General features: G+C 49.6%; 1 protein-coding gene across 3 annotated transcripts in view; it reads left to right on the top strand.

Annotated features, from left to right (window-relative positions):
• RAB11FIP3 (RAB11 family interacting protein 3) overlaps positions 1-24,892 on the top strand; it is a 76,419-nt gene that overhangs the window by 31,821 nt on the left and 19,706 nt on the right. For 2 of the 3 annotated variants that reach the window (XM_088523078.1, XM_088523079.1), the window contains exons 3-5: positions 4,135-4,226; positions 19,074-19,261; positions 22,320-22,493. In XM_088523078.1, coding sequence (XP_088379204.1) covers positions 4,158-4,226; positions 19,074-19,261; positions 22,320-22,493 — 431 coding nt within the window. In that variant the 5' untranslated portion in view covers positions 4,135-4,157. Of the gene's footprint in view, positions 1-3,697; positions 4,023-4,134; positions 4,227-19,073; positions 19,262-22,319; positions 22,494-24,892 lie in introns of those variants that run through there. The other variant, XM_088523077.1, reaches the window with a different exon arrangement.

Raw genomic sequence — 24,892 nt, 5'->3', positions numbered from 1 at the left:
ACCGACCACGAGTTGAAGGCTTGCTGCATTGCTCACAGGTATGGATAGGACGGTCGGGTGTGTCGTTGTGGTTGTGTATGTGGTTTTTCTTTTTTTATGGCTAAAAGTTCAAGACAGCTTGCTGGGAGGTCTTGTTCCAAGTACACTCAGCTGGTTTGTGGGGCCTGGCGGTTGGAGTGGTGCATGCACCATTCCCATGGCCATGGGAGCACTGCAAGAACATCCCTCTCCACATTTAATCTGCTTTCCCTGCTTCTTCCAGATTCACTTGAGCTTTGCTAAATGATACATTAAATGTTCTTAGTCTTATTGGCTACAGCCATTACTTCTGTGTGTTCTGTATCAGCAGCATCACCTTAGTTAAATGATTGCAGCAGCAACTGCTTTATCTAAATGCCTGGTACCCTGCTCGCACACGCCAGCCAAACAGTTCAGTGCAACTAATCTGTGGAGAAAAAAAAGATGTAATATGCAGCATATAGACCCTCTGTAGGGTTATTGGGTAGTAAAACTCCCTGTGAAGCCTCTTAGAGCCTGATTTTTGGGTTTTAGAATTTTAGCTCTGCTCAGCTGTTTAACAAGATCAGTGGGAGTGACTGATACAGAACTGAACATGTGGGAGAGGTTGGTCATGGACACTCACATGGGGGAAGCAAACACAGGGGCAAGCGCTGCTTGGGGGGAGGTGGCACACCTCAAAGCTCATGGCATCTGAATCTTTGGGGGAAAGCAAGGGTTTTCAGTGGTGCTGGGAAGAGGTGGCTTCAGATGTCCTAAGCACATCACCGTTGAGGAGGAGCTCAGGTGAACACAGGGGTAGGAGGATCTCTTAGGAGATGAAAGCATGCACGGAGAAGGGGGTGTGAGGGAGAGATCAGCTGGGCTTTGGGTTTGAAAACAGAGCGAGAAGAGCAGGGTGAATTTGCACGTTTTCCACTTGTCAAGTGTCGCAATAGTTGGAGCAGGGTTATGTGATGCCATCACTGGTACCCTGTGTCCATCCTGCTCTGCTGTTAACGGCGTAGAGGAGCAGCATCCAAGCTGGCCCTGCTCCCCTTGCATGACTCTTTCTACATTGAGAACACGGTGTTTTTCATTTGTGTGAAGCACCAATGGAGCAGCTAAGTTCTCCTGGGCTTTTTTGGCTCCCTTGGACAGGAATTTGAAAGCTTAATGCAGCCTATTGTGCTGAAGAGAGGCAGGCAAGCTCTCCATGGCAACTCTCCCTATATACAAAGCACCATATGGCTTTTTAGGAGGGGGAGGGAATGGATCAAGTAGAAAAGTCAACCTTTGTTTCGTTCAGAGTTGTTCTGATTTGGGAGCTCGGGGATGTGGAAACGGCGTTCCCCGCTTCTGCCAAACAGGCCATGGGCAAGTGTGCGCCTCTAACCCTGAGACCTGGGAAAGGGATCTCCTTGATGTTCATAGCTTGCTCTGCAAGTAGATGGTGTGTGAAGCGAGACCCCCTCCTCAGCCTGCTCTGTGCAAGCAGGTGGAGCAATCAGCCATTCCATTCTTCCCTCCACCAAGAACCAGCCGAAGGCCTGGGAATGCTCCAGGAGCAGCGCAGGAAACACTTGATTTAGGCAAGTATTACAATGGAGATGGTTACTGTTGGGCAGGAGCTGTGAGCTGCTTGTGTTGGCTGCACACAGCTTTCAAACAAACTGGAAGTCTTTCTTCGATGGCGAATTCTGCCTTTGCAGCTCCCTTTGGAGGGAATGATGTGAATAAGTAGCTTGATCTGTGTCTGGAAAATCAGGGCCCTTGTGAGAGTGATGCTTTTGGCAGGGGCAATAAGCAGAAGGGAGAAGCCCCATGCTGGGGCACAGGAGCTGTGCATGCAGAGGGGATCCCTGTCTGCTGATCCGACTGGGGCCTCCGAATGGTGCTTGGACATTCCTGTTACAGGAGCACGTTAGTCCTCTGCTTAGCAGCCTCCGTCACCTGTGGGAAGTGCAGTTGTCCCGTCTGTTCTGGGGACGTGACATAGATCCTCTTCTGGGCTTTCCCAAAGAGGTGGGGAAAGGCTCCTCTCTTGAGTGTGAATCTCAGAGTTCCTGTGGCTTTGCAGCCAGCAGGTCTCTGTATCCAGTGGGACAGGGCTGGGTTTCCTGCTGTCACCACAGAGGCTCTAATGTCAGACTAGAGACTGGAATCCCTGATGGCAAATTGGTTTGGCTGCAGTGAGCTCTGTCCAGCTTGGCTGAGCAGGTGTCACTCCAGGCAAGGCCCAGCAGCTCGGCCTGCGGAGGTCGGGATGGAGAGATGTTTGTGAGGAGGGAGAACACAGTCTGAAAATACCTACCATGCTCAAACTGCTGGCAGGGGAGCTGCTCTGGGGCTGGCTTATCCAAAACGGTGTGCTTGTGCCCTGGCTTTTTCACACGCTCTATCACTGCCTTGCTCAGGGTTATGAGCCAAAAGACCCCACAGTTGGAAAAAGAGCTCGTAGCAGCACTGCTTGGCCAGTGCTATGAGCGAGGGAAGCAGCAGGGATGTTGAAGTCATGAACTGCAAACAAGAACACCTTTCATTCACCGAAGCTGTGACCCTGCCACGTACTTGCTGCAGAGCATGTTGTCGTATACTGGTTTCTGGAAAAGTAATTCTACTTATGTCTGGTTCTGATTTATCGTCGCACCACAGAGAGCTGCGTATCCAGGTCAGAGAAGGTGTTGTTTGAGGATGCCATCTGTTCATCTTTGCCCTGCTCCTGCAGCTTTACAACCCGGAAGGGGCTGGGGAGATGCATCAAGGTGGTGGCTGCAGCATCTCCTGGAGCCTTGACTGTGTTTGCATTTAGTGGCCACGTGCAAGAAGCGCTGAGGAGGGTGTTTGGGGTGGTGTGTGTTCTGGGGGAAGAGGGCGGTGGGAGGGATGCTACTGCAAGCCTGCCTTCTTGCTCTGCCCTGTGCACCAATCACCCATTAATTAAAAATGCCCCTTGGTGCTTGGAGCTGGATGGGAGGAAGCAGGAGCAGTGCGAGTCCCTGCTGTGACTGTATAAGGAACATGCCCTTTGGAAGTGCTTGTGTCTGATCCCCTCTGGGTGCCTGGGCTGCTCCACTGCAGCAAAGCTTAATGTGACTTATGTGCCCCTTGGCTTTGGACTGCAGCCTGGAAGCGCTTCGGGTCGGCTGTGCTGCCAGCCTGCTGGGAAGCCGCTGGCCTGACGGGCGCTGAAGGCAGACGAGGCTTTAGCTCTTCTCATCATCTGCCCCTATCAGCCGCGAAAGGAAAGCCTGGCCCTCCTAAAACGCTGCGTGGGCGCAGAGCTTCCCTGGGAGCGCTGACATAATGACTCCCTCTGCCTGGCCAAGTTTATCTACATCACCCGGACCTAGTGCCGCAATGCACGCAGCTCCAAGGCATGCGGGTTCGAGCCTGCTATTTATTTTGGGACTGCAGCATCTGATCTTGATTTGGTGTGTGCAAGCTGGGATCTAGGTCGTGTGCTGGATCGGGCATTAGCCGTTGCTTGAGGGAGCCGGGGGAGCTGACGTTCCCTTCCTCAGCGTATGGGCTCGGAGGAACTCTGCTCTGCTGCGGATGTGTGTTTGGGGGTGAGAGGCAGTCATTTTTTTAAAGAAATCTCCTTGAAAGCCTCCTATTTCCCCCCCTCCTGTGCGGGTGGCTCCTGATGCAGCTGGTCGCAGGAGGAACGGTGAATGATAAAAGCTTCGGTGCAGCCTGCTCTCCCTGCTGTTCCCATGGTAGTTGGCTGTCGCACATAGAACTAATGTATTCCCTGCCCACAGCAGGATTAAAGCCTTCTGGGAGAAGAGTAAGAGGATACAGGAGAGAGCGATAGGGAAGGAATCGGGGGGAACGAAGCGGAGACCATGGCAGAGCCGGTGCGTGGTGAGAAGATAGGGAAGAACCCAGGTGCTGGCCCCGTCTGAGCTGGAAAGGGTCTCCTCGGATGTCTGCCAGGGAACAGCCTCCAAACTGCCTCCCCACCTTGTCGGGTTAGGATGCCTGGAAACGGAGGTCCTTTCTGAACGCCGAAGGCACCGGTGCGTGCAAAAGGCGATTCTTGTCCTTCTGCTTCTTTGGCTCCAAAATTGCCTTTTATTGGAGGATGCAGATTTCCTCATGGTGATTCTCTCTCTCTATTTTCCTCTGCAGATCCTGACAGCCAGTTGTATGATATGGGATATACCCCTGAGGAAGAAGCCTCGGCCTGTCCTGATGAGTTTGATGACTTTGTCACGTTTGAGGCAAGTATTGAGCGCTGGGAATGCCTGTGGTGCTGGCTGTGCTCCGGGAGAGGCTGGAGCGTGGAGGGAAGGGCTGCTGGGGAGGAGCGTTGACTGCGACAGGGCTTGGGGATGCTCAACCCTTTGTAAAGGCCAATTCTTTCATCTGTGGGTGAATGGCCCAGAGAGCTTGCAGCAAGCATTTTACGATGCTTAAGTTAAAATTACGTTAAAAATGAAATCCCATCGCTCCTAGTGCTCTCTTAGCTTGCAGGATGCCAGAGCATGATGCCCTGGCTGAAAGGAGGAGGTTCCCTTTATGGTGAAATGCTAGTGATGTGGGAGAGGTGCTGCTGCGTCGGGCACATCTTGGCACTGGGGTTTGAGACTAAAGAACATGAGGTTCTTTAGTCCTCCAGGTTTGAGTTGTACCCGCTGGGAGCTGGCCCCCAGGGCCCAGGGAAGCCATCAGGCATTGGCACTTGTCACTGTTCTGCCAGTAGACGGCAGAGGAGAGCGCGGATTTCCCCATTAATCTCCGGCGTGGGGAAGGAAGTGTGGCCTCTGTTTCCTTCTGGATTCCTTAGCACAGGACCACATTGCAACACACGGGCCTTAGCTGTCCTCCCAGCTAGGACGGAGGCTGCTGTTACACTGACCTGTTTGTTGTCTGCAACTGGGGCTCTTGCTGTCTGTCCTGTGGCTGACTCTGCTCCTGCTCTTCTGTGCCTTGCAGCCTGGAGCCGATGGCTGCTGCAGTTTCCTTCAGAGCAAAGGGCCTCCTGGGTCCTTTTCTTTTTCCTTTTTTTTTTTTTTTCCCACCCTTTCTGATTTTCCCTTTAGGTATCTGCTTCTTGTGTCATGGTACCCCAAAATCTTTTTCTATCACAAAAATTTTTACTTGCAAAAGGATTCCCTTCCCTTCCAGCCTACTCTGCTTATATTTATATGTAAATATATATACTTTTTTATAATTAGTTGCCTATAATTTGTTGCTTTGTTCTTGTGACTTCTTGATAAGAGGTTAATACTATCCTTTTGAGCTTCCAAGTGATAAGTTAGGTGTTGGGCAACTTGTCTTTCTCACATCAGTGAGAAGAACAGGTCCACCGCATGGAGTGACTTATAGCTCTCACTTGCATAACTTATATTTGACAACAGGCCATCAGACCTCGCAGCCATGTGCAGAGTTTCTGATGAGCCGGTTGTTTGACTCCTGTTCTTCAGCGAGTGAATGGGCTTATAATGTCACCCTGAGCAAGTTCCTTTGTCCCTTAGGGGATCTCCTGTGAACAGGGCTTTAATAGCTCCGGGATGCTGCGTTCCTCCACCAGAAGGCTTTCCAGGCTTGTCTTGCATCACTTCTCCGGAGGCTGAGCCCTCTCTCTGCAGTTCTGCAGGAGAGGCTAAAATGAGTTCTGCTGTCTTTTATTTTTCTTTCCCTTCGAGTATTCTAATAAAGCTCACAAATGTCATTGCTCTCCTTGGAAGGACAGCCTACAAAAGACAGTAATAGCTCCACAGGAGGGAAGCCAGGAAGAAAAGTGTTTTCATATTCCTCCTTCTATGCTATAAGAGTTTATAAATGTGCTTTCTAATGGCTGGACTGGGTGGTTAGAGGTTGGCAGACCGAGTCGTGGTGCTCATACTTGTGAGGGTCACTCATACTGGTGACCAGCGTCATGCAATGCTCATCTCCCAGACTTGGAGCAGGGATGTTTCCTAAGGACTCATTTTGCATAGATGAGCTCTGATGGTGTTGGAGGCTGTTCTGGGAAGAAGCACCCACTGGAAGGGTTGTGCTCTGCTGGGCTGCTGCCAGTGGATCACTGATCTCCTGAAACAGAAAGATGAGCCGGAGGGCGAAGGCAATAAATGCTGAAATCTCCTTTCAGGAAGATGTAAAAGGGTTCTTATACTGAACTCCAGGTAATCTTCAAAGCATCGGAGCTCAGTTGGTGTCTGTTTGCTTAATATGCTGGGTAAGAATTACCCTTGTTGTCTTGGATACATGATTCGAAATAATTTCCAGCCTGCAAGGATTTCACAGAGGTTCAGCAAATGAGAACATCATCGAGAAATACCGCTCAGTGGCTGTGAGAGTAAAAATAAATCAGTGCCTTGGGGCATGTGTTTTGTTTAGCTGAGCAGTGAGCTCCCAATGTGCCTTTTCTTCCACGTCCTGTAGGGTTGTACCATGGAAAACAGGTTGTTTCGGAGAGACAGAGCATGAGAAACTCTGGTGCAGAACAATCTGTTGGGAGTTGCAAGTGAGTCTTTTTCACCCATGCACTGAGCTGCCAGTCTCACTGAGCTGCTGGCCACTGGAGGAGCCTGTCGGGCCATCCTTAGGTAACGTGCAGGAGGGAGATGCTCTGGAAGCCCTGAGGCAACATGCAAAATAAACGGTCTTTCCCAGTAAATATTCTGCCTATCCTGGATTCACATGGAAGACAGGAGATGAAAATATCTTCCCCAAAGTAAAGGTAATGCCTTTCTGCTGAGCAAACCTCCTATCCCACTGCACCAGAAAGCATTTTGTATTCTCAACTGTCCCTGTTTTGGAAATATGGTGCATAGCAAACATGCAACACTAAAATTGGACTATACTATAGACCGTCAGGCACCAAAACTGCTTTCTTCAAGACGACTGCTTTGTTTTAAGCCTCCAAACATAGTTGGTGGGTTCTGAGACAGCAGGCGAGCCCCTCTCGCTTTGGCAGGGCCTGGGGCTAAGCAGCATAGCTAGCTGCCTTCCTCTTGGGTCGTGGTAGGGTAACATCAGAGCATATTTTAAAGGTGACCTGAAGGACTGATGCAGAGTTTGTGGTGTCACGGTGGTCTGAGTAATTGTGGTTGCTTTATCTGGGTACTCCCATAAATGGCACAAAAGTCCCCTTGGTCGAGTGTTCAACTCTTTGACATGTTTCTGCCTGGTCATAGAGCTTTTCTCCTACATGTTTGTTCAAACAAGCATAAACCAGTGCTTTAAGCTGTATAAATGAAAAAGCCTTCCCTTTGTTAAGGCTGCTCTTGGTGACTCATGTCCTCTTCTTTTTGGTGGCTGTGATGAGAGAAAGGCCAACACCTGAGGAGAACCCTGAACGCCCAGTGCTGGTGTCCTTCAGCACATGCTTCACCTGCAGAGAAGAAACTGGCACTCTGCATCCAGTGAGGGCCAAAAGCCCCTCAAAGGGAGCAGGGTTTGAGCTTTAACACTTCTCACTAGCACCTTCATAATATTAAATACTGTCACAGTTCAGCCATGAACTGTGATGATTTCAGCTTGGGAAGAGATGGGCTTGGTATAGGAAGAAAGGGAGAAAAGTAAAAGGGAAGAATATGGTGGTTTTATTTCTTATTCTGGTGGGGCTTGGTCTTTCTGGAGTTCTGTGAAGTTCCCAGTGGAGCCAGCAGAGTCCTGGTCAGTGCACTTCTCTGACCCTGGGCAGGAGGTTGTGGTGGCTGCAAGGGTGCAGGTAATGAGTATTGTGCATCCTCTTCCTTCAGGGAAATGTCACCCAAAATAACTGTTGTAGGTTTGGCTAGCCTGCCCACTTTGTGCGTTCAGAAGCTATGTGACTGGAGTTTGGAGTCTGTCCATCGAGGCACCCAAGTCTGCATCTGTTCTTCCCCCGGAGGCCGGGCTGCTGCAGTATTGCTGTGGGTGGTGGGAAGGTAGGAGTTCTCCTGGCCTCCCTTGCAAGCCGGGGCGTGCGGAGCTGTGCTGCGCTCACGCGGGAGGCACACGGAGTGGTCCGCATTGCCCAGGGCATGGCGGAGTGCTGGGGATTGCTCTCCGGGTGCCTGCTTGCGCCATCCTGCCCCATCCAGAACCGCTGCGTGCTCTGCCCCCTCTCCTGGGGGTGGATGAGCCATTTTGAGCGGCGCGGAGCAGAAAGGCTGACATGCCCCAAACAGAAGCAAACGTGAACGCTGGGTGTGCTGGGGGTGCCACAGGGTTTCGCTCAAGGGGAGCAGGTTGTGCAGCCCCAGGTGGGCCGGGGTGAGGCAGGGCCCACACACCGCTGTGCGCGGCGGCAGCTGCTCAGAAGCACCGGGCATAGCACTAATGCCACTTGGGTTTGAATGTTACATTCTGCGATAGCTCGTGCTGTGGGTCTGAAAGAGCACAGCAGGACTTGAGGCCCTTTTCGAGGTCTGCGAAGTGGGGCAGCCCAAAGCCCCGAGGGCGATGAGGACGCGATGCGGCGATGGGGACACGGTGCGGCGGGCAGGGCGCAGCGCGGCGGCCCGTGAGGCGGCGGCAGCGGCGCGGGGCGGTTGCCATCTGCTGGGCAGCGCCGGGCGCGGGCGGCAGCGGGAAGCACGGGCTCTGCGGAGCAGCCGCACGGAGCGGAGCAGCATGCGGGCGGCGCAGCGCGGTACAGGAGGCTGCTGAGAGCCTGCAAGGCCAAGCGTAGCTGTGCGGTGGCTCATGGCAGGGCCAGCCGCGGCTGCCTGGCAGAGCCCTGGGGCACTGCCGGGACTTGGTGACTGACACAGCTCAGCGAGCCCACGTCACACCAGCCTTGCTGCAGCACCTCGAATGGCAGCGATTCGCCCCAGGAACTCAGCAGTGTGTGAGGGCTGCACCCCGCCACCCCTCGGCTCCGGCAGCAGGAAATGCTCGCTGTAATTCTCCCGTTTGGAAGTTCTTGGCTTTTTGACGAATTTTCTTGTTTTTTTCCTGTTTTTAGTAACACAACTTTCCATTTCAGATGTTTCTCTTTACCCTCCAACCCTCCACTCACTCTCATTCCGCAGCCTTAATTCCCATTTTGGCAAGGGGAATTTTTCTCTCCATGCTGTGCACTCAGAAATTCTGTCCTCTTTCTGCTTGCAGGACAGCTGCGGTATTCTGACGATGGAGCTTGTAAATCTTTAACCATTTTACTTCCTTTTATCGATGCTGTTCGCCGGCGTGGAACGACGGGTCTCGGCAGGTGTCTGGTCGAAGGCCCCGTGTGCTCTCCCGAAGCCTCTCTGCTCCTCTGTGGGGAGAAATTTCCCCGGCAAAGGAGCGTGAGGTAGTACAGGAAGGGAGCCCGTGGCCTCCCTGCTCCTCTGTTCAGCTTTCCTGGCTCCCTCTCCTCTTGCTGTTAGTCTTGCTCTGATTTTCCAAAGGATTTACTTTGAAAGAGTAATACGTTTTTTAAAAGCCAAAGCCTATGCATGATCTTTATTGATTAATTACAGGAAAACATGGTAATTAAAAAAAATGGATTTGGACTTGAAAATCACTGTGGTGATAACTTTGCAACAACAACAACAAAAACAGAAACTGCCAAGGAAATTCACACATTGTCTAGACCTCAGTAGTGCTTAGAAGACAGGATGGGAGGCAGATAAATCATGTTAGAGTGTCTCTCTGAAGCAGGACTCTAGTTCAGGATTATGGTAAAAGGAATGTTCTTTGCTGGTTGGAAAGGATCCCAGTTGGAGTGTTTGCCTTGTGCAAAATGGGCTGAAAAAAATATGAAGACCTTGAAACCTTATCTTTAACTGGGAGCCCAGCGTGTGGGACCAAGAAATGTGAGAGCTTGCCTGCAGCACACTGAGTGATAAGGGGCTCGGGGTAATAGCAAGCGCCAAGTGGAGCATGGCTTTGAGCAGAGAATCCAACTCATAGAAGCAAAATTATCTTAGTAAAAACTGGGAAAAAATAAAATAGGCAGGTGTAAGTGTTTGCTAATTAACCTTGCTGCAACTTTCTTTGACTTTGGGTTCCTCCTGTGCTGGACATAGTGCAGCTATAGTAGAAATACCCTCAAGTCTTGCAGCACAAATAGAGAAGCTGAAAGAAAAGGGCCATGACCTGCTCACCTGCACACAGTTACACCCCAGGCTGGAAGACAACTTCAGGTTAAACCATAACTTCTGTCTTGCCGTGTTCATTACCAGAATTCCCAGTCTGTTTTAGACAGGTTAACTTGGTTATCAACGAGCAAGATGCTTCCACGCAGTGTTATTGGAACATGTAGGAGTTGTGCATGCTCTTTGGGACCCTGCGCTTCAGGAAGGATGTAGCCTGGAGGAGAGCAAGAGTAATCCAAAGAAAATGAGAAAATATAACTTGTGCAGGTAACTAAAAAAATAAGTTGCTAATGCTACAGGACTGTGGCTAAGAGAAGCCGGAGTTCAAAGTACATAAACAATGTCTGCAGAGAGAAAAGGAGTAAATTCTTCTCCTTTGCCTCATGCACAAGGCAAGATCAATCGTGTAAACTGCATGGGAAGGTTAGGTTAGACATCAGCACCAACTCTTAATCACTAGTGTAAATTTAAGTAGGTGCTTGGAGAGAAGGTAACATCTTTGGGAGAAGGATTTAAAGATCAGGTGGACAAACTTTGCTAAAAGTGGCCTAGTGATACTGGTACTGACTACAGGCAGGACTGAAGTGGTGACTTTCAAAACTCCTTGTTTTGTGGATGGGTGTTAAAAAGCTGGTCACAGGTCCTCCAGATTAGCCAGGTCCTGCAGATTAGATGTGGTGGCAATTGAAGTGGTGATTTGACTGCAAGAAAATGAATTGGGTAGACTCTGACTCTCACTGGTCAGAGTAATGATATGAGTAGGGTGAAGGGACAAACTCTGAAGACCCTCTAGCACATTCAGTGTTGACATAGCCAGAGTGCTTCAAGCATGTGCTTCAGGGCTTGTCCCTGGTTCCCTAAGGGAGACTCAGAGAAAAATCTTGAGGAAAGGTTTGATGAAGTGATTAAAATGAAGAAAACTTGGTAAAGATGCTTCCTTGGTTATATTTACTTTATTTTTCGAGTATCATTGTGATTCTAACCATGGAGATATGTTAAATGAAACCCTCAAACTTCTAGCTTTAAGCAGTGCGTCACAAATCATGCATTTTCAAGGACTTTGTGTCTCAATGTCCCTGGGTCTTGGCTACCATATGGAAGAGGAGGATCGTGAAGACCCAGAGAACTTCCTCCCCTTTTGCATCACTTCACGTCAGTGCCTTGCCTGGGCTTTGGTGTTTGCTTAGGAAGCAGCTGCTTGGGTGGGGGCAAAACAGAGCTTGAAGCAGAGGTGGGTGGTGGAAGTTGGTGTGTTGATAAACTTGATTATCACTGATTACCAAAGCACCAGCCCTCCTCTGAGAGTAATGGTATCGTGGGTATCATAAACTGCTCTCTGAGTCACTGAAACGTTGCTCATTTATCAGTAATAAAGTGCTCCTGATTTTCTTGTAGCAAGTAAGACAAGTTCTATTTATATTTTTATTTTATTGCTATAAGGAAGGCATTTATCATTTAATGCTTTTTTTTTAAAAAAAAAAAAAAAAAGAAAAGATGGGATAGACCCTAGTGCTTCTGCAGCACCAGGTGTGCCGTGGTCCTGTTTGCACTGAGCCGCTCCTAAAAGCAGGAACGTGGGCCGGTGCGTGGGGGTTTGAAGGAGCGCTCGGAGTTTGTTATCCCCGAGGCCGGCGGCGGTCACACGGCTGGGAAGTGCGCGTTGGCTCACACATTGTTATCGCGGCGCCTGGAAGGTCAAGAACAAAAGGAACTCTGTTCCGAGACCTGCGCTTAGTCAGGAGAGCCGAGTCCTTCCTGAACTTTGCTTCCCTCCTCCCTCCGCGGAATAGCCGGGAGCCTCTGGCTGGGGGTGCGTGCACGGCACTGGGTTTCGCTCGGGCCAGGAGGCCATGTGTCCTCAGGTGAGCCTGTTTTTTATACTAAAATACGCTAAAAAGGACTAGATTTGTAGAAGGAGGCAGAGGACCAGCCCGGGGCCCATGCTGAGCCTTGGTGCGTCGGTGCGGGAGGCCGGACGCCCCCCTGGCCGCCCCAGCGGCGGGTCTCCCTGCTGGGTCTCTGGGAGTGGGCAGCGTGTTTAGGAACCGTCCTTCCTCCTCAGGAGCGGTGCTGTGCGTGTGTAGGTGCTGTCTCCTGCATAGCTCCAAGGCGAGTGTGTTTTCTTGGAGAGCGTCTGCGGAAGGGACCATGGGACAGACTTTTCTGAGGGGCCGAGGACACTCTGTGAGAAGCGAGCATTGTGTGGGGTTTCTGGTTGATTTTTAATTTGCCCTGTGGAGTAACCAAGGGTTCAGCTGGCTGGCCTGGGGGTGGTGCTGAGGGTAAGAGTCTCCGCAAGGAAGGTTTTTCAGGTGTTCCGGAACGTGTTCTCCTACGGTGTTGTGTTCAGGGAACAGCTCCAAGGACTGTGTTGTGGCAGGTGCGTAGCTGTCGTCACCCCAGGCTGAGCCTGGACTCTTTGACTTCTCAAAAAATAATGTATATTGCCTGTATTTGCTCCTTCCTGCACGTATAGGGACAGAAATCAGTGCCTTGCTGCCAGCAGTGGCCCTGAAGCGGAGTCTTGGCACCCCTGGGAATGCCAAGCTCGAGTCCCTCGGAGCGCTGCGAGCCGCGGTGGGCGCCGGAGCGGGCGGCCGGGGCTGTCTGGCCCCGCCGCGACGGAGGACGTGGCGCCACCTTTCCTGGCGGCAGCTCCTAGCGTTGGCGGTCAAGGACGGCGGTGCTTGGATTCCCAGCCTGGTTCCCAGAAGCAGGGGCTTTTCGGAGGGGGTGGAAGGGGCCGCAGAGCAGCGCTTCCTGCAAACGGCTTCCTCTGCCGCCTGCTGCTTTGCTTGAGGTTTTCTGCTTCTCCTCAAGGCAGTCCCTTCCCAAAGCACAGGTAGGAAGGGGGAATTTGGATCTGTCTGCTGACACATGCACTGGTGTCTCTCCATAGGCCCTCCTGTAAGCACAGCATGACCTTTTCTGCTGTAGGGCAGCGGTCTTGAAGGCTAGAGCACGTCCATGGTCTGTGTCCAGTTCTCTCCCTCTTGGTACAAGAACTAACTAAAGCTTCTGGCTGTTGCAGATCAAGGCAGCAAAGCAGATTCTGTTGCAAGCCTGGGATGTTTAGTGCCTTTTTTTTCTAACGAGTACGCTTGAAAATGCAGAAGGAGGCCCCATCACATGCTGCTTTTCTTCTCCCCAGATTAAAATCCTGGCATGAGCTTGTGGTGTTCTGCAGCCCTCCAGGCTTGGGGGATGTGCAGGGTGTGTTTGTGGTGGCCCACGCCTCAGTACAGAGGGTGTCTTTTGGCCAGGTGGGGATATATTTCTGTCTCTTCAGGCACTCGCTTGGTTTTATAGCTTTGCAAAAGCTGTGTGCCTCTAGCATATCATATAGCAAAGATTTTTGAAAATGCTATTATTAGTGCCTCTGTGGTCCACAGGCCTGTGCAAGGGTACTCTACCTGCACGAAAAGGATGCTAACCCCGAGCATTTAGTTTTAATCTGTGCTACTTCGGGGTGCCACAGTGCACCAAATCCTAAGCTTAGATTTTGACTCAGATGTGATTCATTTTAGGTGCCACCAGACCTACAGTTGGTTGCGTCTTTTGAGGACAGCAGGTATTTGACCCCTCTGGGCATCTGTGCTGCAAGCCGTGCAGGCATAGCAGCCAAACTGAGAAGCCCCTGCTCAAAACTGAGCTTAAAAGCCAATGAAACACCTGCAAAACTGGCAGGTGCCCTAAGGAAAGCTCTGGGGGGAGAAGGCAGAAAGTGTTGCCTTCTTGGCCTTACTGACTTCATATAGCCCCATCGTGAGAGGAGCCCTTAGCCTTCCTCAAACAGAAAGAAGGTTATCTGTAATGTCAAGTGCCAGCTCCTCATGTCATTGCAGAATGTCATCTGTTAGCTGCTGTCGAGACGAACCCTGCCTCTGCTGCTCGCACTAGGTGCTAGGCTGGTCACTTGGATAGTGGTGACAAAGTACAGCGATCTCTCAGCTTGTCCCTGCTCACATATTGCAGATGATTCTCAACAGGGTTGATACTTCTCTTCCTGCTGAAATGCTTGGGTAATTACAAGCTTGAAATAAAGGAAATGCCGGCAGAGAAGCCTCCTAAAAGGGTTGTGTTGGCTCACCCTCTTTATCAGGCCACCTTGCATCACTTCTGATGCAGATTTGCTTTTTATTTTCTTGTAGAAGCGATGTGACTCAGCATCTCGAGGCTTTATAACCCTCAACGTTTCCCCAAATATCCTTGGATAAGTGGAGGTGTGCCCAGGTGTGGCTGTGATCACATTCGGCCTGGGAAACTGTGACTCAAACAGGTCCTCAGACCTGAGGAAGTAACAGTGTAGAAACTAGTGTGACTCAGGTGCTCAAAGGTGAGAGCCTGGGGCTTGGTGGTGATGTCAAGGTGTGAGGAAGGTGCATTTTAGTAGGTAGCAAATACCATTGTGCCACTGGCTTAAAAAATAAGATGAGGAAATACAATAACTTTTGAGTTTTACTTGTCTTGTAGAAGCTGTTGGAGCCCAGGGCAGAGCAAAGAGCTCTTTTGGGCTTTCTCCTAGTTGACATACTCGGCAAATGCATCCTAACGCCGTTGGTGCCGCCTGAGCCCTGCACCCAGCCCTCTGGCAGAAGAGCTGGATGCGGAGGAAACCAGTGACACCAGTGTCCCCAGAGAGACATTCCCAGCACGCTGGAGCCCAGGGCTCTGCATGGGCTGCAGCTCTGCACGAGGCTGAGCGTCTGCTGGGCACCGAGCGCGCCTCTGCCCTGTCGCAGGCCGTGTCCCGTGGCTGCGTGCTGCTTGTCACCCAGGTTAAGACTTGCCACAGGTGGGTTTGTTCCCAGCGGTGGGTCGTAGCCGCTCGGAAGCCGGTGGCAGAGCCTGGCAACACCTTTGTGACGTGCAGCGTCGCCCATGGGACGTCAGGCTTTCCGTGCAGGGGCACAAGTCCTCGCCGATAGCCCTTCCAGACCCTTCCGTGGCCTCTGGAGATAGGTGGTATTTTAACCTCGTTCCTGTCCGTCTGTTTCGAGACTGATGCTCCAGTCACCTAAACATAATTCTGCTTTTAGCTGGGGGTAGGAAGCACTGTGTATGTGTGTGTCCCCCAGTTTTAGGGTCTGAGCTTTACTCAAAAGCCCTTAAGATAATGTTTTATTTAATTAAAAGCTTTAAATATCCCGGTGCTGGTGACACAGCTCTGTTTTGAATGTGCAGGTTGTGCTGCTGAGCTGCCTTCAGCCGCAGTAGCCTGGCTGTCCCAAACGCAAGGAGTTGCGAAGCCTGTATCGCATGGCCTGCCCTATCGTGGTTTTTATCTGAGAAATGAGCTTGCCCTCTGCCCCCGCTGGAAGGGCAACCTCAGCTGAGTGTGAGATCTGCCAGAGGGTTTTTCAATGGTCAATGTACTAATCAGCTGTGTAGAAAGATCATAAAAAGCTTTCTGCAGATCCCAGGGTTTCACCTTTGCCCAGGGCACAGGGTTTTGGTTTTGCTTTATTTTGCTTTGTCAGGCACTTTGTAATATCTTACCTTAGTCTCCTGGCTTGCCTATCTTTTTTTTGCATCTTTTCTGAGGTTTAGTTATTTAATCTGTAACAAAATGTGAAGCAAAGTTCTCCCTGCTTGTGCCCAAGACTGTTTAAACTTTCAGCTGCCCCATAACTCATTGACCGAGTAGGCTGAAATTTAATGGGGCTCTTGCATTTGAAGTTTCTTCCAGGCTAATATTAAAGGAGAATAATCTAGGACCAGTTTGATGCTGTATGGTTTGGATCCTCTGTTCAGTGTGAGGAGCAGGGTATTACATGCATGCAAGTGCCTGAAGAGGGGCACTTAATGAGTTGCTGTGGTGAGTACTATGAGCTGAGAAAGCTTGTTCCCTCATTTGGGCTGTTCATGCTGATATTTCCTGTCAACAGGATGTTTCTTAACAATTTGATAGGCAGATCATCTAATTGAAGGACACAGGGGCAGTCTGAAGTCCTGCACTGTTTCACTCCTGATAAAGTTTTGTGCTGGGAGGGCCAGAAATGACAACTGTGAAGGACTGGCTTTAAAGCAGCTTGCTTTGGGATTTTTTTTCCATTTATTTATGGGTATTTTTGTTTGGTTTGTGTTTTTGTTATTGTTTTGAGGAGATTTTGTTTTTGATTTTGGGGTGGGGTTTCTTTTGGGGGAACTGGGGGGAAACTATCTGCACTAGCAGTTTTTATTTTATGCTCATTACAACACTTCAACATATGCTTAAATTTAAGCCTTTCCAGCGGGAGGCCTTTTTTGCCTGAAAAAACACCAGAGTTGGCTTTGGGTTGTGCGAGCAAAGTTATTTCCAGCTTGGCTTTAAACCGTTTCTTCAATCCAGAGAAAACAGGCAGGGAGGAGCCCTTCCAAAGAGGCCGTTGGCTGCGCGGACGCTGGCGAGCGCGCCGTGTCCTGGGCCCGGAATGGGGCTGCTCGCGCTCCACGCGCGTGGAACCGCACGGGACCGGCCCCGTGAGCCCCGGGCGAGCACGGGGCGTGTTGGAGGGGGGTCCCCACACCGCCTAAATGAAGAATAGTTGTGGAGCAGCGTTGCAATAGTGTTGTTGGTTATGCTCAAGTGCAGCCTCTCCTGAACTTGCCTTCCCTAAAGCACTGAGGTTATCCGAGCGCACGCCCGCTGGAGGCTCTGCTGGAGCGGGTGCGGTGTCGCAGGAGCCCTGAGCAGCCTCACCAGGGCGACGTCCTCGCGTGTCCCTCCCGCAGGAGCCTGCAAAGCGGGCGCCAGTGAGCCAGGGCTCCGGTTCCAAAGCTCCGTGTCCTCCTTCTGCTCGAGTATTAAGAGACCGGCTGGTGCTTCTAGGAAGTGCAGCATAAATCCAATAAAGCCCTTAAGTATGTCCCTAAATTGAGTTACATAAGTAGTCTTGCTGGATTTATACCTCCTAAAGAAGGTGATGGGGAGAGTTTGGGGGTTTTTTTTAGGCTTTTGCTTCTATTTTGAAGGCTAGTGCAAGCCACATCCTCCTTGTACTCCCTGACACTGTTCTCTGCAGCATCATCTCTCTACTGAAATGGGGCTCACTTGCACAACCCTCTCTTCTGAAGCTGACTTTAGGCTCTGGTCCTGCAAAGACTAACGCAATGTTCAGCTTCAGGGAGTTGCCTTGGAGAGAGTTGGTGATGTCTGTAGGTCAACATGGACCCGTGAAAGCAAAGCAAAGCTTCAGAAAGAGGGTCTTGATGTGTGTATTGCTCAGTCTCCGTCCCCCAGCTGCCAAACTAATTTCCTTTGCTATCAAATGCATGTCTAGAATATGAACCAAACTGCTATTGAGCAGTTCCCATGTACCTCAGCAGAGATGACCTGCAGAGAATTCACTGATCCGCTTTATTTGGTTGTCCCTCTATCACAAGCCTGCCTACTATGGGCAGAGATCGTTCCCTTCAGAGCACTCGTACAAATTCTTGGTAGCCTTTTGGCATCAGATGTATTGAGGTAGTCTGAGAAATTGTGGGTGAAGATCGTTAGTCAACGAAACACTTTGTCTGCGGTAACCACAACGTGTAATTTAACCTGGAGTGGGTAATTACGTGCCGTAGAAATGAACAGGTCCATATGAGGAGCTGCACACAGCAGGTCAAGCACATGATCCCAAGTACCTTTTGGAAAGCCAGTGTGTAGGAAGTAGTGCTGAGAGGCGGATTCTGGGGACTACTTTTTCCCACCGAGTCTCAGACTTTTGGATGGCAAACGAGACCTTGGTTGTATCTCAAGCCTGTTTATGCTGGTGAAAAATGTGAAAGCTCTTTGGTTTGTGAAGTCTTTATCTGAAAGAGAAGAGAATCAGACCTTGCCTCCTCTGCAGAGCTGTCCCAGCGTAGGCTGCTAACAGCTGTGTCTGCTAAATCTAATCAACGCGATGGCAAAAATACGTTTGTCTCTGTTGGCCTGGTGCTTTCCTGCTACACAGGAACGGTGTGTGCCTTAAAACTACCCTTACACCAGAGAGCAAGAGCTACAGTGATGGGCAGGACTTTCCCATTCTCCTATATACATCTGAATCAAATTACATTAATAACTGCTTTATTCTTTTGCCCCATGTGTGTTTTTTTTTTTTTCTTTTTTCCAAATGCTGGTCTTCAGTAATGCTGGACTTTGACAAATCTTAGACAAAGTGAAATATCTACAGAGCAGGTTTGACCCAGTTGGAGGAACTTCAGATGATGCAAACGGCTTTTTTTGAGCATCTTTGGGTGTCCTTTTTATTTTGAGGTTTGTTCAAAAATGGCCTTGTGCTGGGAGGGGTGCCTGGTACGTTGCTTGCAACAACACGAGCCTTTGAGGGGGATCCCGGTGCGTATCATGACTGAGATGTCCTCCAGCGTGTGCCCGTGTGCAGCCTTCAGGATCTCCAGCCTTTGCTTGTCCAACGTTTTTTTGCCTCAAGAAACTTTGATTTTCTTCTGTGCAATGTCCTTCCTCTGCCAGGATGCGGAGCAGCAGCAAAGTGTTGTAATAATAATTGAGTTAAACGAGCGTTTTTTTTCTGTTGAGGGATGGATGTTGTCTTAACATTGCTACAGGAAAAGTGTTTATGACCTAAAAGACAGCTGTGAATGGTGCTGCTGGTAGAGAATCCAGATTAGTAACTCTGTCCTCTTAACACAAAGTGGCTGAAATAAATTGTGCTCAGAACTGCCCACTGAGCAGTGGGTAATCGCTCCTGGACTTGGAAAAACAAACTTACTCTCACCAAAATCCCTATCGAAGCCTTATTTTGTGTATCTTTATTTCTATGGTTTGCTTTCCAAACACTGATGTTTCGAAGCATCCGGCGTTCGTGGGCGACGCAGCGAGTCCGGGAGCCAGAGCGCAAGGGGGTTTTCGGACGACCATGGAGCTGGGAGCTGTTCCGTGGAGGCAACCAAGCAGCATGGACACGGCTTGCAGTGCTGTTAGGAGACTGGATTTCCGTCCTTAGAAATGCAATGCAGCAATAACAAGCTGCCCCATGTGTGTTTTGTCCTGCTTTGCGATGAACCCGAGTAGCTGATGTCTCATGGGGTAACTTATTTTTCCCGTCTTGTGTTTTATTCCAGGCAAATGAGGTGACTGACAGTGCTTACATGGGCTCAGAGAGCACGTACAGCGAGTGTGAAACCTTCACGGATGAAGACACCAGCACACTAGTACACCACGAGATGCACGACGAGGTCGAAACAGACAGTGCCATCGATTCCACGGTGCATTCGGAGTTCACGGACCCCATCGAGGAGCCGGAGCACGGGTCAGTGCTGCTTGCTGTTGGAGCGAGGGAAGCAAGAAGGAAGAGAATTAAGTGCGGGTCAAAAAATGTAGCATATTGCAAGTAGCTGACTGAGGAAGACGCATCCAGAGGATGCATTTTCTCTTGTTTGTGAGGATAGTGTACTGAATCTCTCTGGCTAAAACTTTTTTTCTTAGTGTTTATAATTTTATGCAATACCTAAGTATATTTTCTTTAATAATAATTTGACTGCACCATGTGATGGCTTTTTATGAAGCTTGATCTGGTCATAATTTGAGCTAATCACTGCTTGCCTCGGGAGAGCTTCTCTTGCCTCATTAGCATCTTTAACCTCCAAAATAAGCACTCAGATCGCTGAAATATTTGCCGTTTTTAATTTATCATTTAAGAAGCCAGAAGTGCAACATATAATTTTCAAGTCAGGAGCAGAACTCATCGTAGTGTTGTTTCTCCTAAACATGTGTGCGCCCTTTGTGCAACCATCTCTTCTAATAACCAGTTTTAATCTTTTGCCTGAAGCAGAGCAATGTGAACTAAGAGCTTCTTCCCTGCGCAGTCTGAACCGTTGCTGGCAGAGCTGCTCCTGAGCTGCCCTCGTTTCCTAGATGTTGCAGGGAAAGCCGTTTTGGGGATGAAACTGGGAGGCTAAGAAGGCAGGAGGCGAAGTAATAACTTTAGTATTCAGGTCTGGTGCTCTTTGTAGAATTTATATTCTCCTTTGCTTTTAGAAAGCAGGAGGCTTTTTATGGCTTCCTGTCCCACCTGAAAGCCCATGTAGGGACGTGCAGGACCCCGTGAGCAGTTGAAGCTTCAGGGCACGCTGCTCTGCGGCTGCAGGAGCGCTGGCTCTTAGAGGTGCTGGATTAGAGCAGAAATTAGCTTAGCTGGCTCTGCTGCCTGCTCAAGTGCATTCAGCTCGGTGGCTCTTAAACTGGAGCACATAATCGGTCGTCGAGTGCCGAGACGGCTGCGCAGGGGGTGTTTGGAGGGGCCACAGCAGCCTGAATGCGCTCTCGTCCTCTCAGGGAAATGACGTGCCTTGGAATCGCCTGCCTGTAGGTACAAAATACTTTGCTTGGGAATTATTTAATGCTGTTATCGCTGAGACTTGCCTCATTGCTGTCATCATGGGTCTGGTGTCCTTCAGGTGCTCCGTCCAAGGGAAATGCCATGTGCTGCTGGGTGTGTTAGATGTGCAAGTTTGAGGTAGCCAAATAATTCCAAGCAGAAATTCATTTGAATTTGGACTTTTGCTTTAAAGGTTGGAAGGTCTGAGGTTGAAGGCTCTAGGGATCTGTGCAGCCACTGTGCACCTCTAATGTCCAGAGCTGTTCCAGGGGACAGTTTGTAGTAAAACCCTACCAATACAGCTGGTGGACTGAATGAAAGCTCGGACATTGAACACTGGTCCTTAGCAGCTCTTAAAGCTCAACATACCTGAAATGGTTGGAGCTTAAGTGGGTATTTCAGCTGTGTATAGTAAAGATTAGTTGAGCTCTAGATCTTGAAACCAATAAAGCCCCAATAGGTGTATTAAAATCCTGGTGCCTGAAGCATCCCTGGCTCAGGGATCCTGCTGGTGCCTGGTCACATCTGCTTTGGCAAGGGGCTTGTCAAAGCAGAGCCCTGTACTTAGAGATTTGGGGCTGGGTTTTGCTTGGCTAATTTAAAAATTCCACCCCCTCCCTTCTATTTCTGGGCAGATTTTTGATGCTTTTTAAAATGGTCTGATGGGTGAAGTGTCTGACTCACTGCTTGGGAGATTCAGTTTCTGACAGATCTTGTTACAGAAATAACAGGGCTGCTCAAGCGCTTAGGAAGATGCACTGATGCCCACAGGCTGCAATGGACTTGTTTGCTGCTCAGTAGAGATTTGTGGCTGTTTTGTCTTGAGGGTTGACATGTTTTCATTAGCAGGATAAGGGCAAATCCTTCTGATGTTGCAGATTTTGGTCCTAAATGACTTATCTGTAATCTCTTCTCTTTTGGATTTAGTGCAACAATATAGTTGTACCTCCTCTTCCTAGCAAATGGATGAAGATGGGGGTTTTTCCTAAAATATCAGGTTTTACTCCCCACCCTGCCCTCCAGTTTTGGATTTTAGAGAGGAGAATGATATTAATTCCCCTGCCTCAAACACACGTATGTGACTCCTACATGCAGGCTTGCTTGTAGATAGCCAGACATTTTCCATGGATCCATCCTTATAAATTCTACCCCCACCCTACCAGCTTCACTTTAAAGTCTCCACGTTAAAAAGTGGAGTCCTGAGCTGCTTTTATACAGTACTGCTCGTTTTAAATGGTACAGAAATGATGACTTCTACAAGGGCAGTTGTGTCCCATCTAAAGCAAGGGAAATCCCAGGATCTGTGCCATTGTGGTCTCCGGTTAGGTTTCATGCAGCACAGGCCTGGGGAGCCAGTGTTCAAAATGCCTGAAAAGCACCAGCCCTAAATTGTTAGGACTGCATGAAACATTGTGCCAGAAGAAGCTGAGGAAGGGACTCCTTCATACTGCCAGGAATGCCACTGTCGGGAAGGGGAACCTCCTGCAAAGGGGCAGGATTTGTGTCACCAGCGGGTTACAGTGTTAACCCCCGGTGCTGGGCTCCTGATAGGATTACAGGCACTCGGTGAATGCGAGCTTGGCCTGCAGGCTGGCTCGCTAACTCTGAACACATTTGGTGTGTGTTGATGCACAATGAGCTTTTTCTCTGCCCTGCTTTTGGTTGAGCCCGTGCCATGCAAACACTTGCCAGCAGCACTGCGTGTTGCCCTGCCGGTTTGTCTACCCCAGATGCCACCCCTCGGTTGCCGAGGGAGCTTTCCTGAAAAAAGCCCTGGTTTGGTTTGCAAAAACTTGCTGCAAATTTCTATGGGGTATCTGGGCTGCCCATCAAGCGCTTGAGGCCCGGGGTGAATTGTGCTGCAGAGGAGAGCCAGGCTGTCAAATGGCAGCTTGTGCTAAACACGACTGGGACAAAAAGGGTCTAATGGTTACAATTGGGAAGGCGGCTGCATGATCAGCCTGTAACACCTTTCTCTTTGCTCCCGCAGGTCCCATCCACACGACCTCCCCCTGGGCTCCGACCTCAACCACTCCATCGTTACGGTAATCAGCGGCGAGGAGCACTTTGAGGATTATGGAGAAGGGAATGAAGCGGATTTGTTCTCGGACAGCTTGTGTAATGGGGAAAGCAGCTTTAACAGCTCCTCTTTCCTCTCTCCCAGGTAATGCTAGGGCCAGCATTGGTGATATTTTAACCGTTTTCTCTTGCTTAGCATCTTCATCCAGGGTTTGTGAGTTGTCTACTTTGGGTTTGCCCCTAACTTGGCCTGCAGAAGGGGGTTCCTCGCAAAGCTTGAATATAAAGGGTTAATCAGCTCTGAAGAAGAGAACTGCTTTCCTCAATCTTCCATTTTCCTGAACAGCTCCTATCTTGCCATCTCGAGGCAGCGATGTTCAAAGAATAACCTGAACTTCACGTGCATCCAGTACAGCATCACATTTCCTCTCCTCTTAGAGTTATGACTTGTATCTCTTTCTGGCAGACAAAGCTGCCATACAACTTTATTCCTGATCCTGTTGGATGACAACTTTTTTCTTTTCCTAAGCCTGCAATTTTGACTTTGGTATGATGCTCGGCTGGTTTGGCACAGTGGGAAAGAGGCTGCTATAGTGTTTCCTGCAGGCTTTGCATTAAGGCCTGAAACCAACAAAAGCCGCTTTTGAGTCCGTGCAGGGTGGACTGAAGAGCTATTGTGACTACAAACCAGTCATCACTTCTCTTGACGGGGGGAAAAAACTAAAAGCTGAAACGATCATCCACTACTGCAGCCCTGCAAGTCTCTGTGCTGGCAGTTAACACGGAGGATGCACGTGTCCGTCGGGCAGCGAGTCTGTGTCAGGAGCCAGCCCTGACGGCCACGTCTTGTGTTGAGGAGCAGACCAATGCGTTTCCTTCCTTTAGGATGATGCCACCTACAGTAGCACTACGGAGGGAGTGCGACTGGGACTTTCTACAGCAATCTAAACCTGCCACAGCTATTTTGCCATCTATTTCTTTTTTACTAGATTCCCAAAGCCGTTTGTAGAGCTTAAGGCAGGTCTGACTCGACATGGCTGAGAAGAACTGTTTAGAAATCCATGCCTTTGTGTTTTCCTGCAGGACAGGTTTTCTTTCCTCTTTTTTTCTGGTGAGGCAGCAATTTTGGACATCTTAGCTAAACCTACAACAGAAAGCTGCTTGCTGGTATTGCAGTAAATTACAACTCTCCCACTGCCTCAGAAACCAGTGCTCCAGCTCCCAATGTGCTGAACACTTCGCTCCACACGCTTACTCTCCTGTCAGAGTGTTGGGACAGGTCTGCTGGAAACAGCTCTCCATATTTATGCTACAGCATGGGAAGTACTATCAGATAGGAACCATTCATGGTCTTTGTTAGGAGTTATTCCTTACATGGGCCTCCAATCTAGTCCAGAAGGTTCCTGGCAACAACTACTTAGCTAGGTAGCTTTGTACTCTTGTTTCATTTTTTGTTTAGTGTCCATTCTGAGCTCTCTGGCTATGTGTACTCAGTGTTGAAACCACTTCTGCTGTGCCAGGGCGTGCTCTTCGTGTGCTCTGCTCTTCTTCGTGAGCTTGTGCTCTGCAGCATCTTTGCTCTGCTGGGAGAGGTTAACTTGGCAGGGGCCCTACGCTTGCTTGTGGTCCAAATGCAAGCGTAGGGGATGCTCTTTCCCTCTCACAACCCTACTAAAATTGGCTGTAGCTCCCTACGTTTCTCTAACTTGAGAGCCAAAGACTTTTTGCATATCTGCTCATGTGTTCCTGATGGGTGTGCTGTGGCCTCACCGCTGGGACTTGCTGGGAAGGGAGAGTGCAGAGAAAGCCCTAACAAACTGAAGAATGCTGTTGTGTTCAAGGCAGAGAATTTCCTCCTGACTTTTGGGTCCAGCCTTTACCTTGGGCTATCATTATGGGCTTGAAATTTCTTAGTTGATATTTTTAAGAACATGGTTTTTTTTTGCACAGAGCCCTGCTTTCTGAACACATTTAAACATAGTGGGATCTTGCAAAGAACCATAAGCTATCAGTGGCTTAGACTGAATTGTCTTGTCAAATTGTGGTTTGAATATTAGGAACAGTTGGACCTGTAAGTGGTCGCATCACCACACATCTCTACTAAACAGGAAGAAAGTCAGCAAAGTTTTCAGCTGCAGTTTTAGCTGAAGTTTCAGCTCTGGAAGAACTTCATGAGAAGGCTGGTAAGAAAACCAAGGGCCTCACAAGACCTTCTTGATACCTTCATGCAGTCACAGAGGGATGTCCTTGCAATGCTTGGTGAGAATGAAGGGTGACTACAAATAAAAGCTCCTCTCATGTACCCGTCCTCAGCTGTCAACACCTAATGGTCTACAGGAGACCAACCTGACTGTGTGGGATGGAGAGAGGAGGCAGCATGACCTCCTATGGTGCAGAGGATGGCAGTTTGCCATAGGAGAGGGTATGTGGGGATGCCCTGCACCTTCACCCACTCAAATGGCAGAAAAATAAACGTGGCCAGCAGCTGAGTGAACTTGTATGCACTTGAAAAACTGAGAGGCTGGCCTGTGGACTTTCTTATAT

The sequence above is a fragment of the Tinamus guttatus genome, unplaced genomic scaffold (genome assembly GCF_059628265.1).
Source record: "Tinamus guttatus ecotype Peru unplaced genomic scaffold, ASM5962826v1 Tinamus_guttatus_pri_ptg000172l, whole genome shotgun sequence".
Classification (NCBI taxonomy): Eukaryota; Metazoa; Chordata; class Aves; order Tinamiformes; family Tinamidae; genus Tinamus; species Tinamus guttatus.
Note: the sequence above shows the minus strand (reverse complement) of the source record. Positions and strands in the feature narration are given on the sequence as shown.